Here is a 12347-nt window from a genome sequence, read left to right as displayed (position 1 = left end):
ATGCCATCAACTTGAGGCTGTCAGAAGGAACGTTAAAAAGTTCCTAGGTTAAAAGCTGGAGAGTGACACAATGAAAAGCTACCATGGTGTGCTGTGTTGGGAATGGACTGTAAGGACAGTGGAAGAAGCATGGAGACCAGACAGACAGAGTACAGGGTCCAAGTCAAGAGATAACACTGACACCCAGACCGTAGGACCAGTGCTGAGCCGTGCGCACATTCTCTGTGGATCTTGATAACAGAGCTGTAAATTTCACTGACAGATTATGTGAAATACAATAATACGTTATGGGTGCTGAAAACAATGGGAGCACTGGGGACACTTGTGGAGGGCAGAGTGGAAACTCATTGTTAGAAGAGAGATGCGGAAGGGAGGTGCTGAACACCTACAGAGTGACGGCTGCCCCGTGGTCTCTCCACTCTCACGGCTCTGAGAGCAGCACCACCTTGCATGGCTCCTAAACTGACTCTTCTTTTAAGCCACTCCCTGCAGCTTACACTGCATCCAGCTGCCTCCTCAGCAGCTCCAGTCTAACACATTTAAAGTTGAAAGCTGGACCTTTGCTGAGCTCTTGCTCCAGCCACAGCCTTCTTCATCAGATAATTTCTGTTCATCCCTTCAATTTCTCAGTACATAGGCTTGGACATTGCTTCATAAGCCAGCCCTTGTAAATTCTGTCAGAGATACCTGTAAGCTTCATTATGGCCACTTACTACCTCCCTCCCTCTAGGCCAATGTCTGAGAGCGATGTATCCGCCGCCGCCCCCCCCCGCATTGGTGGGCTTCTTGAGAACATCGGTCATCTGTGTTCATGTTTCTTTTCTACACTCTCACACCTGTTGCAGTGTGCTACACCCCCCAAATGATGAATAATATCATCACCTACAAAATTCATTAGGTAAATACTGGAACCATTAAAACAAAACAAAACAAAACAAACAAAAAACAAGCAGGAGCTGGATATGGCGAGATGGCTCAGTGATTAAGAGTGCTTGTTACTCTTCCAAAGAACTCTCAGTTCCCAACAGCCACCTCTAACTCCAGCTCTCAGGGTTCTCCTGGCCTCAGTGAGCACTGCACACATACACACACATAAAACCACTCATTCATAGATAGAGGCAAGAAAAAAATAAGTCTTTAAAAACAAAGACATTGAACATTGAACTGATCTTAGAGGTCAGGGCTCTTAAAAAAAAGACTCATTTTTGCATATAATCAAGAAAAATTGGATCAGTTTTAAATTTTGTCATTAAACACCTTCTTCTGATTGTGTTTGAAGTCCCACAGTGTAATAGCATAGCTACAGTTCTAACCCTCTATAATTGTTCTTGAACCAGTAACATAAAAATGCATATGAAAAGTTGCCATCAGATCTGTTAGGCTGGTAGCAATTAAATTAAAGGTTGGTTATTGAAGGCTGTAAGCTCCAGCTGACTAGGGACTATTGGAATCTGACTAACCCCTGCATCCTCAGCACCCAACATAGACTGATCCCAGCAGTGTGAAGTAGTAAATGACAGGAAGGAGAATGAAAGGGAACTATGTAGAACACTGAGGAAAAGAAGCCACTTGAGCGACCTTCACAGAACAAGGTGTAATGTTTAGCTTTGTTCCTGACATGTGTTTCTGTAGTCTAAAACTGCTGAGATCAATGTTCAAACATAGCTGTTGCTAGACCTCGACAGGTCATCCTTTCCCTGGCTTCCTTGCCTCATCACATACCAACTAAATGCCTCTTTGAGAACCCAGTGTGCCAAGAAGGTCAGCCCTCCAAACAGTATCCTATGTATGCATCTGCACAGAGCATTGTGTCTGCTTCCAGCGAGCGCCCTCTCAGAGTTTACAGACTGGATAAGCCTAGGAAAGCCACTGGCCATTGCTTTCTGAATTTCTTGTTGTGGAGAAATCCTTGCAGACCCACCTGTGTGTAGTTTCATTGTGTTGGGTACGGTAGCCATAGGTAAAATCGCTGCTGCGTCATGAGTGGAAGCAGACCCAGCAAGAGTGTGTGTAGGGTCCCCGCCCCCTCCATTCCTCCTCCCTTTGTCCTACCATTTTGGTCGACCTCAGAGCTGCTAACATATTTGATTTCCCTTCTCGGGTTAGGAGAGGAGGGAGCTCTGGCTGCAGGTTCTGCTGAGCCCTCTGCATCGCATGAGACCTGACACTGGCCCAGAGAAGGCTGGGTTCAGAATCCGAGGCACTGCAGATTGTTAAGCCCCAGCGCTCCTGTGCTCTCCATTTAACTTGAGAAATGCCAGGAAATTTCATGTCAAGACTCACTCAGTGCTCATTTTGATAAAGTGTATGCTGTTTCTTCGGGGCCATTAGGGAGAACTTTAGGAGATTGGTTTCTAGAAGAGCCAGTGCAGCAGGAGGAAGGTATGCAGTGCTGTTGTCTTATGCCAGGTGAGCAGATTGTAAAGAGTGGTTCCTGTCAGCTCAGTACTGTAGTTCTGGAGCTGGGGAAGTTGCCCTATTTCTGCAGATCTACCTATTCCTGTCTCTTAGATTCAAGTGTATTTTGAGACCACCAACAAGTGTGAGTTTAAAATTTAGGTCTAGTCAAGGATAATCATAAGCTTGGCACCCTGCTTCCACAGGAAGGGGAGGGATGTATGTGCAAAAACCAAGCAATGTTGACTTTTGATTTATTGAGAAGTTGTAGTAAGTTTATTTTGTTTTGTTTTGGGGGTTTTGTTTTTGTTGCTGTTGTTTGCATTTTGTTTTGCTTTGTTTTTTAATTGTTTTTCAAGACAGGGTTTCTCTGTGTAACAGTCCTGGCTGTCCTGGAACTCACTTAGTAGACCAGGGTGGCTTCAAACTCACTGACATCTGCCTGCCTCTGCCTCCCAAGTGCTGGGATTAAAGGCGTGCGTCACCACCAACTGGCTGTAGTAGGTTTTTAAGACCCAAAGTAGAATGAGTCCATCTGTTGCACACAGTGGTTACAAGAATCCTGACCAGCACCTGTGGGCTAGCAGTAGGACAGCTGGGAAAAGTCTTTGGAGGCCCTGGTTTAAGTGGGGCAGATGGCACACCCCCAGCACCGGATACCTTTAGTGAGGACCCTCTGTGCTGCATGAGCTTCTCTTTCAGAGCTGTCTGCAGAGGTTCTGTGGCCTTATACTAAGTTGTGCCCAGCTAGGAGTGAAGCTTCAATTGACAAGCAACTGTAGTGCAGGGAATTTAAGGTAGAGGAATTTAAGGTGTGTGTGTGTGTGTGTGTGTGTGTGTGTGTGTGTGTGTGTGTTTGTAAAAGCAAATAACTGGCCTGTGGAGACAACTTGGAGGGTGAAGTGTTTGACACACAAGTGTGAGGACCAGACTTCAGATACCCAGTGCCAAGTAAATGCTAGATTGGGCATAATAGCCAGCCTGTAATTTCTGCCTTGGAAAGCCAGAAACAGTGGGTCCAGAGGGAAAGCAGGCTGCGAAGATTAGCCAATAATAGATAACCATTTACTTAATCTAAACAGCTCATTGTAGTTCCCAGGAAGTTATACTAGGCATACCTAAAGTGCCATCACAGAAGTGGGCCATGATGAAAGACAACCTGCCTGCTGAAGAGGTGGATGGCCAGGCCAGGGCACTCGTGGAAACACTGTACACATTGTTCCAACACAGCCCACGTTAAGCTTCCCACAGAGCTAGTGGAGGGCCCTAGAAGTAAAGGGCCTCGGACTCCCTGTCTAGATCCCTGGCCTTAGTTTTCTTGTCTGTTAAATGAATAAGATAGTAGTGATGACCTCAAGTGACTGGGTAAGTTAATGCATGTCATATACTTAGCTCCTGGAACACAGTAGTGACTGTGGTGGTCACTGTTATTATTGCTGCCATCATGAAGGTGCTGCCAGCTGTGCTATTGAAAGAAGCATGGAGAAGTCACATTAGCTTCTCCAAGGTGGTGGTGGTGTTGGGGTGCTCTTGTTCTGTTCTGTGACCTGGATATAATTTGCACAATTAGCATTGTTAGTTCATATCACTACCAGCTCCCAAATTGGGGAGAAGGCCAGTTTCATATGTATATGTAAAACAGCCCGCTGTTCCCAGTGGAGGAGAACAAAGAGCTGCAGGCCAGCGGTGGAATTGTACAAGTGTTTGTCTGTCCTTCTCCTTGTCTGCTCTTGCTCAGGGTTAGAGCCCTCGGTCTGGAGCCTGACACTCAGGTATTGATTCCATCTCCTGTTGCCTCGGCTTCCTGCTCCCAGGCTAGCTGTGGTTTGGAGTCTCAGCCTGCCTTCTGATTCTATGTAGGCATTACTGAGCTGCTGCCACCTCCCTTCCCCACCGTAACCAGTGTCCCTAGCCGTTCAGAGGTTTACTGAAATGGCCAGTGTGAATAAGCCTCTGCTAGCTTTTGGAAAGGAACATCATTGACAGTTGATGGTACGAATCTGTCTCTTAGGAGTTTATTCCTGTCACTTGGGCTTGCTCCAAGTGACACTGGAGGGTTCTGCTTCAGCTTTTCCTTCTGTCGGCCGCCTGTATGCTTCTGAATACTGTTGCTGTATTTACCCTCCTCTTTCAAATAGTCACAGGCACTAATCCACATTATGGCTTTACAGGCAGTAAATTAAATTATATTAATTCTAAACACAGTGTTTTTGAACTATATAGAGGCTGCAGCCTTTGAAACCACTAACTTAATTTTGTTCAACCCTTACTCAATAACTCAAAAAGAGCCAAAGTTTCTTTCTTTCAAATTTAGTTTAAAAAATAATAATAAATTGCTCCCAGGCAGTAGTTCTGGGTGCCAAATTTTATCTGTAATCTGAATCTCCTGTCTTCATTGAAGCTCCTCACGTCAAGGGGTTGAAGTATTCCTGAAGATGCCAAGGGCTGTAACTTACCTTAGCCCCAGCCATGTGGCTTCAGCTGTGTGACTCTGCACTGGGCACTTACTTTCTGGGGTTTGATTCTCTTATCTGCAAAGCTCAATCTGCAGTGAGATTTTCCAGAGAGTGAAATGCACATTGTATCGAGCACTTTGAAAGTATGAAAGTATGTGCCCGTCTGAATGTGAAGTCCTGCCTTAGAGAAGACAGGCAGGAGTGAAACTGCCCAACTGGCCTCTTCTTCCCGAGCCCTCTGGAAGCTTAGTCAAGGCCAAGGCTCTGTGTTTGTGATGTAATATCTGTGCACATGAAATAAATGTTTACTGAGCAAGCATGCTTTTCCACTGTATTTTTAATTGCTCTCAGCATTTTGTCACAAGGTTTTAACTTTAGCAAATCCTCATAACTTGAGATAGGGCATGCATATTTGGAGGAGGTGGTCAAATGAGATGCTGTCATCCTGCCCTCACCCCACCACTGGGCTCACTTGTGTGGGGGGAGAATGGGCCAGTTTAAGATTGTGAAAAATTTTCAGTCATGTGTTGCCCCCCACCGTGTGTGTGTGTGTGTGTGTGTGTGTGTGTGTGTGTGTGTGTCTATGAGTGAGAGAGAGAGAGAGAGAGAGAGAGAGAGAGAGAGAATGTGAGTGTGTGTGGCTTTTAAGTTAAACTGTGATACTTATATAGTATGTGGCTCACAGCAAGTTGTTTGGTTGTTGAGGAATAGGTGATCAGTGCCTTTTGTGACATTGGTTATCGCTTCACCAATCTTAGATGCTTTGGTTAAACTGAGAGTGTTGTCTTCAACTGGCTTTAAACAAATGATCATCCTAATGCTTGAACTTCTAGTAGGCTGTAAAGACAATTAACTTCTTCCCTATGCTGAAGTGCAGAGGCATGCAAAGTTTTACTGAAACAGCTGCAAGGAGACGGGTTTTCCCTGCAGTAAGCCACATGCAGTAAGTCCTGCTTCTGTGCATTCTCTAACCTTCCCTTCCACACTAGGGAGTGTCTCATCAGTCTGCAGGAGGTGAGAGCGGGTGCTCAAAAACAGCCCAGCATTCCTTAATTCATGGCAGCAGCTTCTCGGTTCTCAGTAACTTTTTTCTACTCACTGATGCAGGAGACATTCTGAAGACATTCGAAATGGTACCACAAAAGACTCTACAGGGATGCCACTCTGGCCCAGGTAGTGTGTACCATTGAATACTGCTATCCCAGGGCAGAGTGTGAGAGTCTTCACAGCAAGTCTGTTTCTCAGGATATTTATCTCTACTATACTTTAAAGCCTTGTCAGCCGTACATTCTTATGGAGAGTTCTCTCTGCTCTTTCTGTGCTTGATCAAATGCTAAGAAAAACCACTGAATACCATTTCCATTGTGGCTCTGCAAGCTTTCATGGAGCAGGTGGCAGCTCCAGGGCCTTCCATAAATGCCCTTTACTCAGATTTTCATTTCCTTCTGGGGTTTATACCTGAACAGATTTTGAGGGACTATGGCCCAGGTCTGTTTCTTGTTTTACCCAGGAGCTATGTGAAGGGTTCTTAGTGATGAAAATGCAGTTGCCATGGCTGTCACTTGATGTGATCTCAATATATGGTCAAGTTGGCACCGTCTCCATAAAGTCATACTGAACTCACTGTTGACAGTGCACCTGTGTACAGCAGCTTGGCTCGACAGTGGCAAAGGACACACAGCAGTGGCAGACACACAGCAGGTCCTGTCTTTTGCCACACTGAGTTCAAGTGTCCTCTGTCCTCTTTACAATGGTAGATTTGAAACTATACACCATATCTAGAGTAGCAAATCATCTCTGCACTTTGAGTCAGTGCCCTGCCATTTAATACATAACTCAGGTTTAAAAGCTAAATCTCCCCACGCCATCAAGTTCTCCATACATTACAGTTGCAACCTACCCCCTCCGTTTCCTTTCATTCCAAAATGGTTTCTCTCTTGCAGTTCATTAATTGCTTGTTGACGAAATTCCTATTAAATGAATGGATAAAATGAAACAATTATGAAAGTCACTGGACTTTGTTATAGTAGCATGGCTCTCTCTGTCTGTGTGTCTGTGTGAGTGAGAGAGAGAGAGAGAGAGGTGGTGTTAATATCAGTTAATATCACAGAGGTTCTTGTGAGCACCACAGGGTGTCACGTTGCTGTGTGTAACAAACCCCTCAGCTTCTAAATGCCCATGCTGGAAATGATTACAGGAATCTGGATGGCCATCTCCAGAGTCCCGTGAATCTCGAGAATTTCTTCCTCTTTAGGGGAAAGGTTTTACAAAGACTTTTCTTTTTTCTTTGTGGAGAAAGACCTGGCCTTTGTTGCAAGCTTCTGTTGAAAACATCAGCAGTGTTAGCTTGTGCAGCTTTGTGTTTGAAGGGTAAGCGTGCTCTCGGCTGCAAAGTCTGTGTTTTAACTCCATGCAGATGTGTGCTAAAAGAACATGATGTGCTTATTTGTTGCATTTATGCTACTCTCTGACTTTAAGTAAGATGGATGAAATTACATATTAAATAAAAACAGCAGCTCCAACAGCAGTCCTTAGCAAGTGGAAAAAGCCTTCCAGAGACAGTAGAGAAAACAAGACCATGGCTTTAATAACCCCTTGACTTGTGAGAACTGTCCATTTAGAAGCTTGTGTATAATAAGTTCTCTCTGGGATTTACTTGGTGTTAACTGCCTAATGTTTAGAAGTGATCTTCCATTAAATTGTGTTGGGGAGATATTACCCAACACGTTGTGTTCTATCTTACCAAATTCAACAGTAATTTTTATGTGCGCTCAGTGGCATGGACACCTATGTGTGAGAGGAAACTCTGGTGACTAGGAATAGCTGCGTGGCTGTGGGTAGGCTGTTAAGGTCTCTCCCTCTGTCCCTTCCTCCCTTTCTTTTTCTTCCTTCCCTCCCTCCCTGAAGATTGCCATGGTCAATTGAGAATGTGCAGCTAGCAGTGCATGACACATATTTATCATTATGGGCTCATTCTGTGTTCCAGACTTCTTAGAGAATGTATTTTCCTTTTGTACTTTGGAGCTAGGAACTACTCAGTTGGCCTTAGTTCTCAGTTCTAGAGGAAAGGACATTCGGAGTCTGGAGAACACTTTTCCCGTGAAGCCCCTGAGCATGCAGGGTCTCCTCCTGTCCTGAGTAGCCATACATATCTGATAAACTTTCAGGGTTAGACCCACCCCAGGGCTGGTTCCCATTCTCCCAAGTTTCCCTCCTTTCTGCTGGCTTTTCTGTGACCTGGCCAACTTTAAGAAAGTTTTCAAACTGTAAGAACTACTTAACTTCATTCCTTTGTTGTTTAAAAATAGAGTTGATCAATATAGAACTTTAGCAGGAAGCAACATGATGCTTTCTTATTGATTTCAGTGGCTGCTGCCCTCAGACTTCTGTGAGGGTGACATGATACATGAAATACACTCCCAAGTTAAACAAGCCTACTTTCTCCTTACAGCCACTACCGTCACCGTCAGCAAACTTGGTTACTGCCTCTCCAGTGCATGTGTGTGCATATGCGTGTACAGGGCATCTTAAGACTCCCAGTGGCCTGCAGAGTGGGTGCTTTGGGGACTTTTTTGCCATAGCTTTACTAATTGCTAAATGCTGTTCAAAGTCCACTGATTTTAGGCATCGCAGTAATCAGCATTTGCCCCCCAGTAAAGCCAAATTGGTGAGTACCTGAAAGAGCTATCCAAAGAAAAATCAGGGGTCATTGAGAAAGTTACAGAGTTAGCTGTAGGCAGACATTGCCTGCGTCAACAGCTGCCCTATCAGAGTCATACTTCCAGCAGCTGGGCCCTATCACCAGTCCATGGTGCTGCTGTCCATCAGTCAACACCACACACAGGCTGCCTCTCCACCTGCTGGGGATGCCATAGACATAGGCTAAGGAGGTGAATCTCCTGGCCTCTGGATGGTGCTCGCATCCAACGAAGGATATAAGCATCACTCCTTGTCATCTTACTAGACTGGTAACCAGAATATACCCTCAAGAGAATTTGTTGGATGCTAGAGGATCTTTTAAAATAAACAATAGGACTCTAGAAATTTAGAAGGGTTGCACATCTGAACTCAAGAGATGGGAGGTGAGAGGCCTTTCCCCATCAGATACAGGATGGTCAGCACCAGAGTATCACAGAAGAGCACAGTGCAAACACAGAATCAGGACGGTGGGCACAGTGGAGCGCCTGCCACGTGGGGCAGATCCAGAGACAACCTCCAGCAGCTTCCTTCTCCCTTCCTGTTTTCAAGAGGCATTCTTAGAGGAAGGAATTTGAGGGCTCTAGTATCACTATCTGTCTCATTACTGTGTTGACATTTTTAAAGTGCCATTAATCATAGGAAATAAAGCTTAATGATGTAAAAAAATGCCCAGCCAAGGAATGTTGAGAAAGGGAACCATGGCCTGGAACTCACATGAAACTGGAGGGAACTGCATCTTAACCATCGTTTTTTGTTTTGTGTTATTATAGTTTTACCACAGCTCAGTAATTTGGTAGCATACGTGCAAGCAAGGCACTAGCAAACATTGCAGGTATATGGTATATAAAGTGCATAAAGAATAATATTACATTATATCTTCGAGGGTTTTTTTTTTTTCTTTTGAAAAAAAATCACTTTTTCTTTCATCCCCCCCCCCCAATACTGTTGCTGTGGGGTGTGTCCAGGTTCTCTTATATACATGCTATTTTCACATGCTACTACTGAGCAGGCACCCACCCTAGCTGCCCTCAGGTATTTATTTTCCTGTTGAATACTCCATGCTTTTTAGGTAATTTCACTTATGTGCAGCTCGGTGGCATCTGTGTCCTTGGAACTGACACTCTGGCAGATCCCCATCCCATCACATAGATGCACACATGCAGTGAGGATGCGGAACATGAGGAGTGCTTGTGGAAGTTGGGAATACCTGACACGTGCCATACTGGATTTTGGTATCATCACTGCATTGTATTTGACTGTTAACCTAAATTCAAATGTTTTCCTAACTGAAAATTGTAGGAAACATGAGATAAGTATAGATAGCCTCATTTAGAAAGTGTGCATGTAACACTGAAATGTAATGAACAACACACTGCAAAACATTCCTGGGCCAACTCTGAGCAGGTGCTGCACCTGGAAAATAGCACTAGAGCTTAAACACACCTCCTACCCTTGCCCACGCACCCCTCAGCTAAGTCACTTACTACAGCATAGGACATCGTGAACTCTCAGTAGAGACCGATTGATGTATAGTGACCTGAGGTAAGAGAATCTGAAGATGGCCTGTGCAAGGAAATGTAAAAAGTAATATTAGTGATGAATGATGGGCTTTTCTTCCCACTGAAGGTTTTTGTCATTCTTCGGAGGGACACTGCATGAGATTGGAAAGCCTGAAATGCAACAAAAAATAAATTCGTTTCTTGGAAAAGAAGGTATAGAGAAAGCGGCGCAAAAGTTAGAGACGACCGCCCACACCTTACAGGTCATCATCGACGGTCTGAGCCAGCCTGAAAGCTTTGACTTCCGGACAGGTAAGTTGAACTTGAGTTGTAGCCCATACCTTAGTGTAACTCACGCCATCCTCTCTGATCCTCACAATAGCCAAGAGCTCTGGCTCCTTGCCCGCTGTTGATTTGCCAGTGCACTAGGATGGACACATCACTGTGCATGGAGTCATGCTCTCCCTGACTGTCCTGCAAATTCTCTTTATGTCTGATGTGCTGGAAGGGAAAGCTTTCCATTCACCCCCAAAAGTGAATCTTCTTCCTAAATTGCAGCCCTCCAGGTCTCTGGATTCCATGTCACGGAGCACCATGAACAATTAGGATGACCCTCTGTGTTGATCACCTTTCTAATCTGAGTGTTCTCAGCTTTCTGTGCTGTAGAGGGTGAAGGAGGTGCAATAGCCATAGTTGTTGAGAGCAATGGCCCGTTGAGACAGAATTGCAGCTGGAGAAAATAAAATAAAACCCTAAATAGGACCAGTGGCTATTAAAGCCTTCCAGTTGTCCTTCATGTAAAGTGGTTATTCCCACAGACAAACAAGCTGAGAAGCCTCCCTCTCTTGTAGGGACACTAAGATCAGTGTGTCTCAGGCAGGGTGGGATTGGTGACATGCCTAAACACCACCTGGATAGTTGACAAAGACAATTTAGCTATGGGTGACCTGTACTGGCTTTTCCTGTCCATCTTGGTTTTTCTATTATGATGTTGATTGTTCACTATCTCAGTTATGCTAGGAACTCAAAACAAAGGCATACACCCAGTTAACCCAGCTAAGCAGAGGGCCTTCCTGCACTGGGCAGAACGTGGATGGACCTGAGCTTTCCAGTGTGACAAGTACACTTTCAAATAGGTCCCTTTAAGCAAACTTTGCAACTAATCTTTGCCCTAGTGAAGTCACCATTTTCAAGATATTTGAGAACTATCATTTTACTATTGAACACATTTCCAAGGGGGAGAGGCAGATGACTCATACTTTGGAGCTGGGGGATAGACAGTATTTTGGGCATTTCCATGTTATATAGTATTTGTATTTCATCTCTTTTCTCCATTTTCTCAAAAGTATTTTCTGTCTTAATGACCTCGTTCTTTCCTTATACTCATCAGGTTTCAGGATTTTTTTTCTGTGACATAATCTATTCCTTTTTATTGAAGCTCTCCTTGCAAGTTAGTTTCCTTAATTAGGAACAAGTTTGTGACGGTAGCCTGGCTGTATGTGCTGCCTTGGCTCTCAAATCGTTAAAATTTGCATAGTACATGGAGGACTTTTGCTTTCTCGGTGGCCCAGGCTGTCTTGGGGAACATGTTGAGTGGTTCTTAACTCTGGTTTGCATGCCAAGTTCAACTGAGCTGCTGTTCAGAGCGCCATGGGGATTGGCAGCAGCTGGACTTCTGCAAGGAAAAGAGGAGGACAGATTTTCTAAGCATGAGAACCTGCCTCATGGGCCTGGGGACCATCCTGGCCCTGGCCCTGGCCCTGGCTGCCTGAGTTTCACTTGGCTTTGAGTAGCCCTCTCCCTGTGTGGGTCGAATTACCACAGGTTTCCTGCTTTGGAATTGAACATTGGAGTGTTTAATGAGGACACTAAGGTTTGGGGTTTACAGGGTTTTGTCTTGTTTAGTAGGAGTGGGGGAGATTGTTCTAAAAGATTCTGATCTTAAGGTGGTTGGACTGAGGGAGGAAAAGAAAGGTGAGCAGTTGTTAATACAAAAGCAAAGGATAAGTCAGCAAGTAATCAGGGTAAAGCCAACAGCTGTGGAGGAAGTGGAACTGGACCTGTTTGGAGGGAGGGTGAGGACTCAGTGAAGGGGAGCCAAGCCAGAGTGTGCTCTTAGTCATAGAGTCAGCCCTCAGTAGTCCATGGGAAGGGGCTGAGCCTGTGGGGATAGATGCAAATGCAGGCCATGAGTGGCTCACAAGCAGCATTTGGACTCTTTGTGTCACAGTCTCACTAAGCTGTCATTGTTTTATCTTATCTAGAGCCAGAGCCGTAGTGATGGTTGGCCTACTTG

The 12347-nt window shown here is 44.9% G+C and overlaps 1 protein-coding gene across 3 annotated transcripts in view; it reads left to right on the top strand.

Moving 5' to 3' along the window:
* The window catches only part of Srbd1 (S1 RNA binding domain 1), a 161949-nt gene that overhangs the window by 148404 nt on the left and 1198 nt on the right, over window positions 1-12347 (top strand). For all 3 annotated transcript variants that reach the window (XM_051175197.1, XM_051175195.1, XM_051175196.1), the window contains exon 20: window positions 10179-10363. In XM_051175197.1, the coding sequence (XP_051031154.1) occupies window positions 10179-10363 (185 nt within the window). The remainder of the gene's footprint in view (window positions 1-10178; window positions 10364-12347) is intronic.

This window comes from Phodopus roborovskii, unplaced genomic scaffold (genome assembly GCF_943737965.1).
Source record: "Phodopus roborovskii unplaced genomic scaffold, PHOROB, whole genome shotgun sequence".
NCBI lineage: Eukaryota > Metazoa > Chordata > Mammalia > Rodentia > Cricetidae > Phodopus > Phodopus roborovskii.
This window is presented reverse-complemented; position numbering and strand designations above follow the sequence as displayed.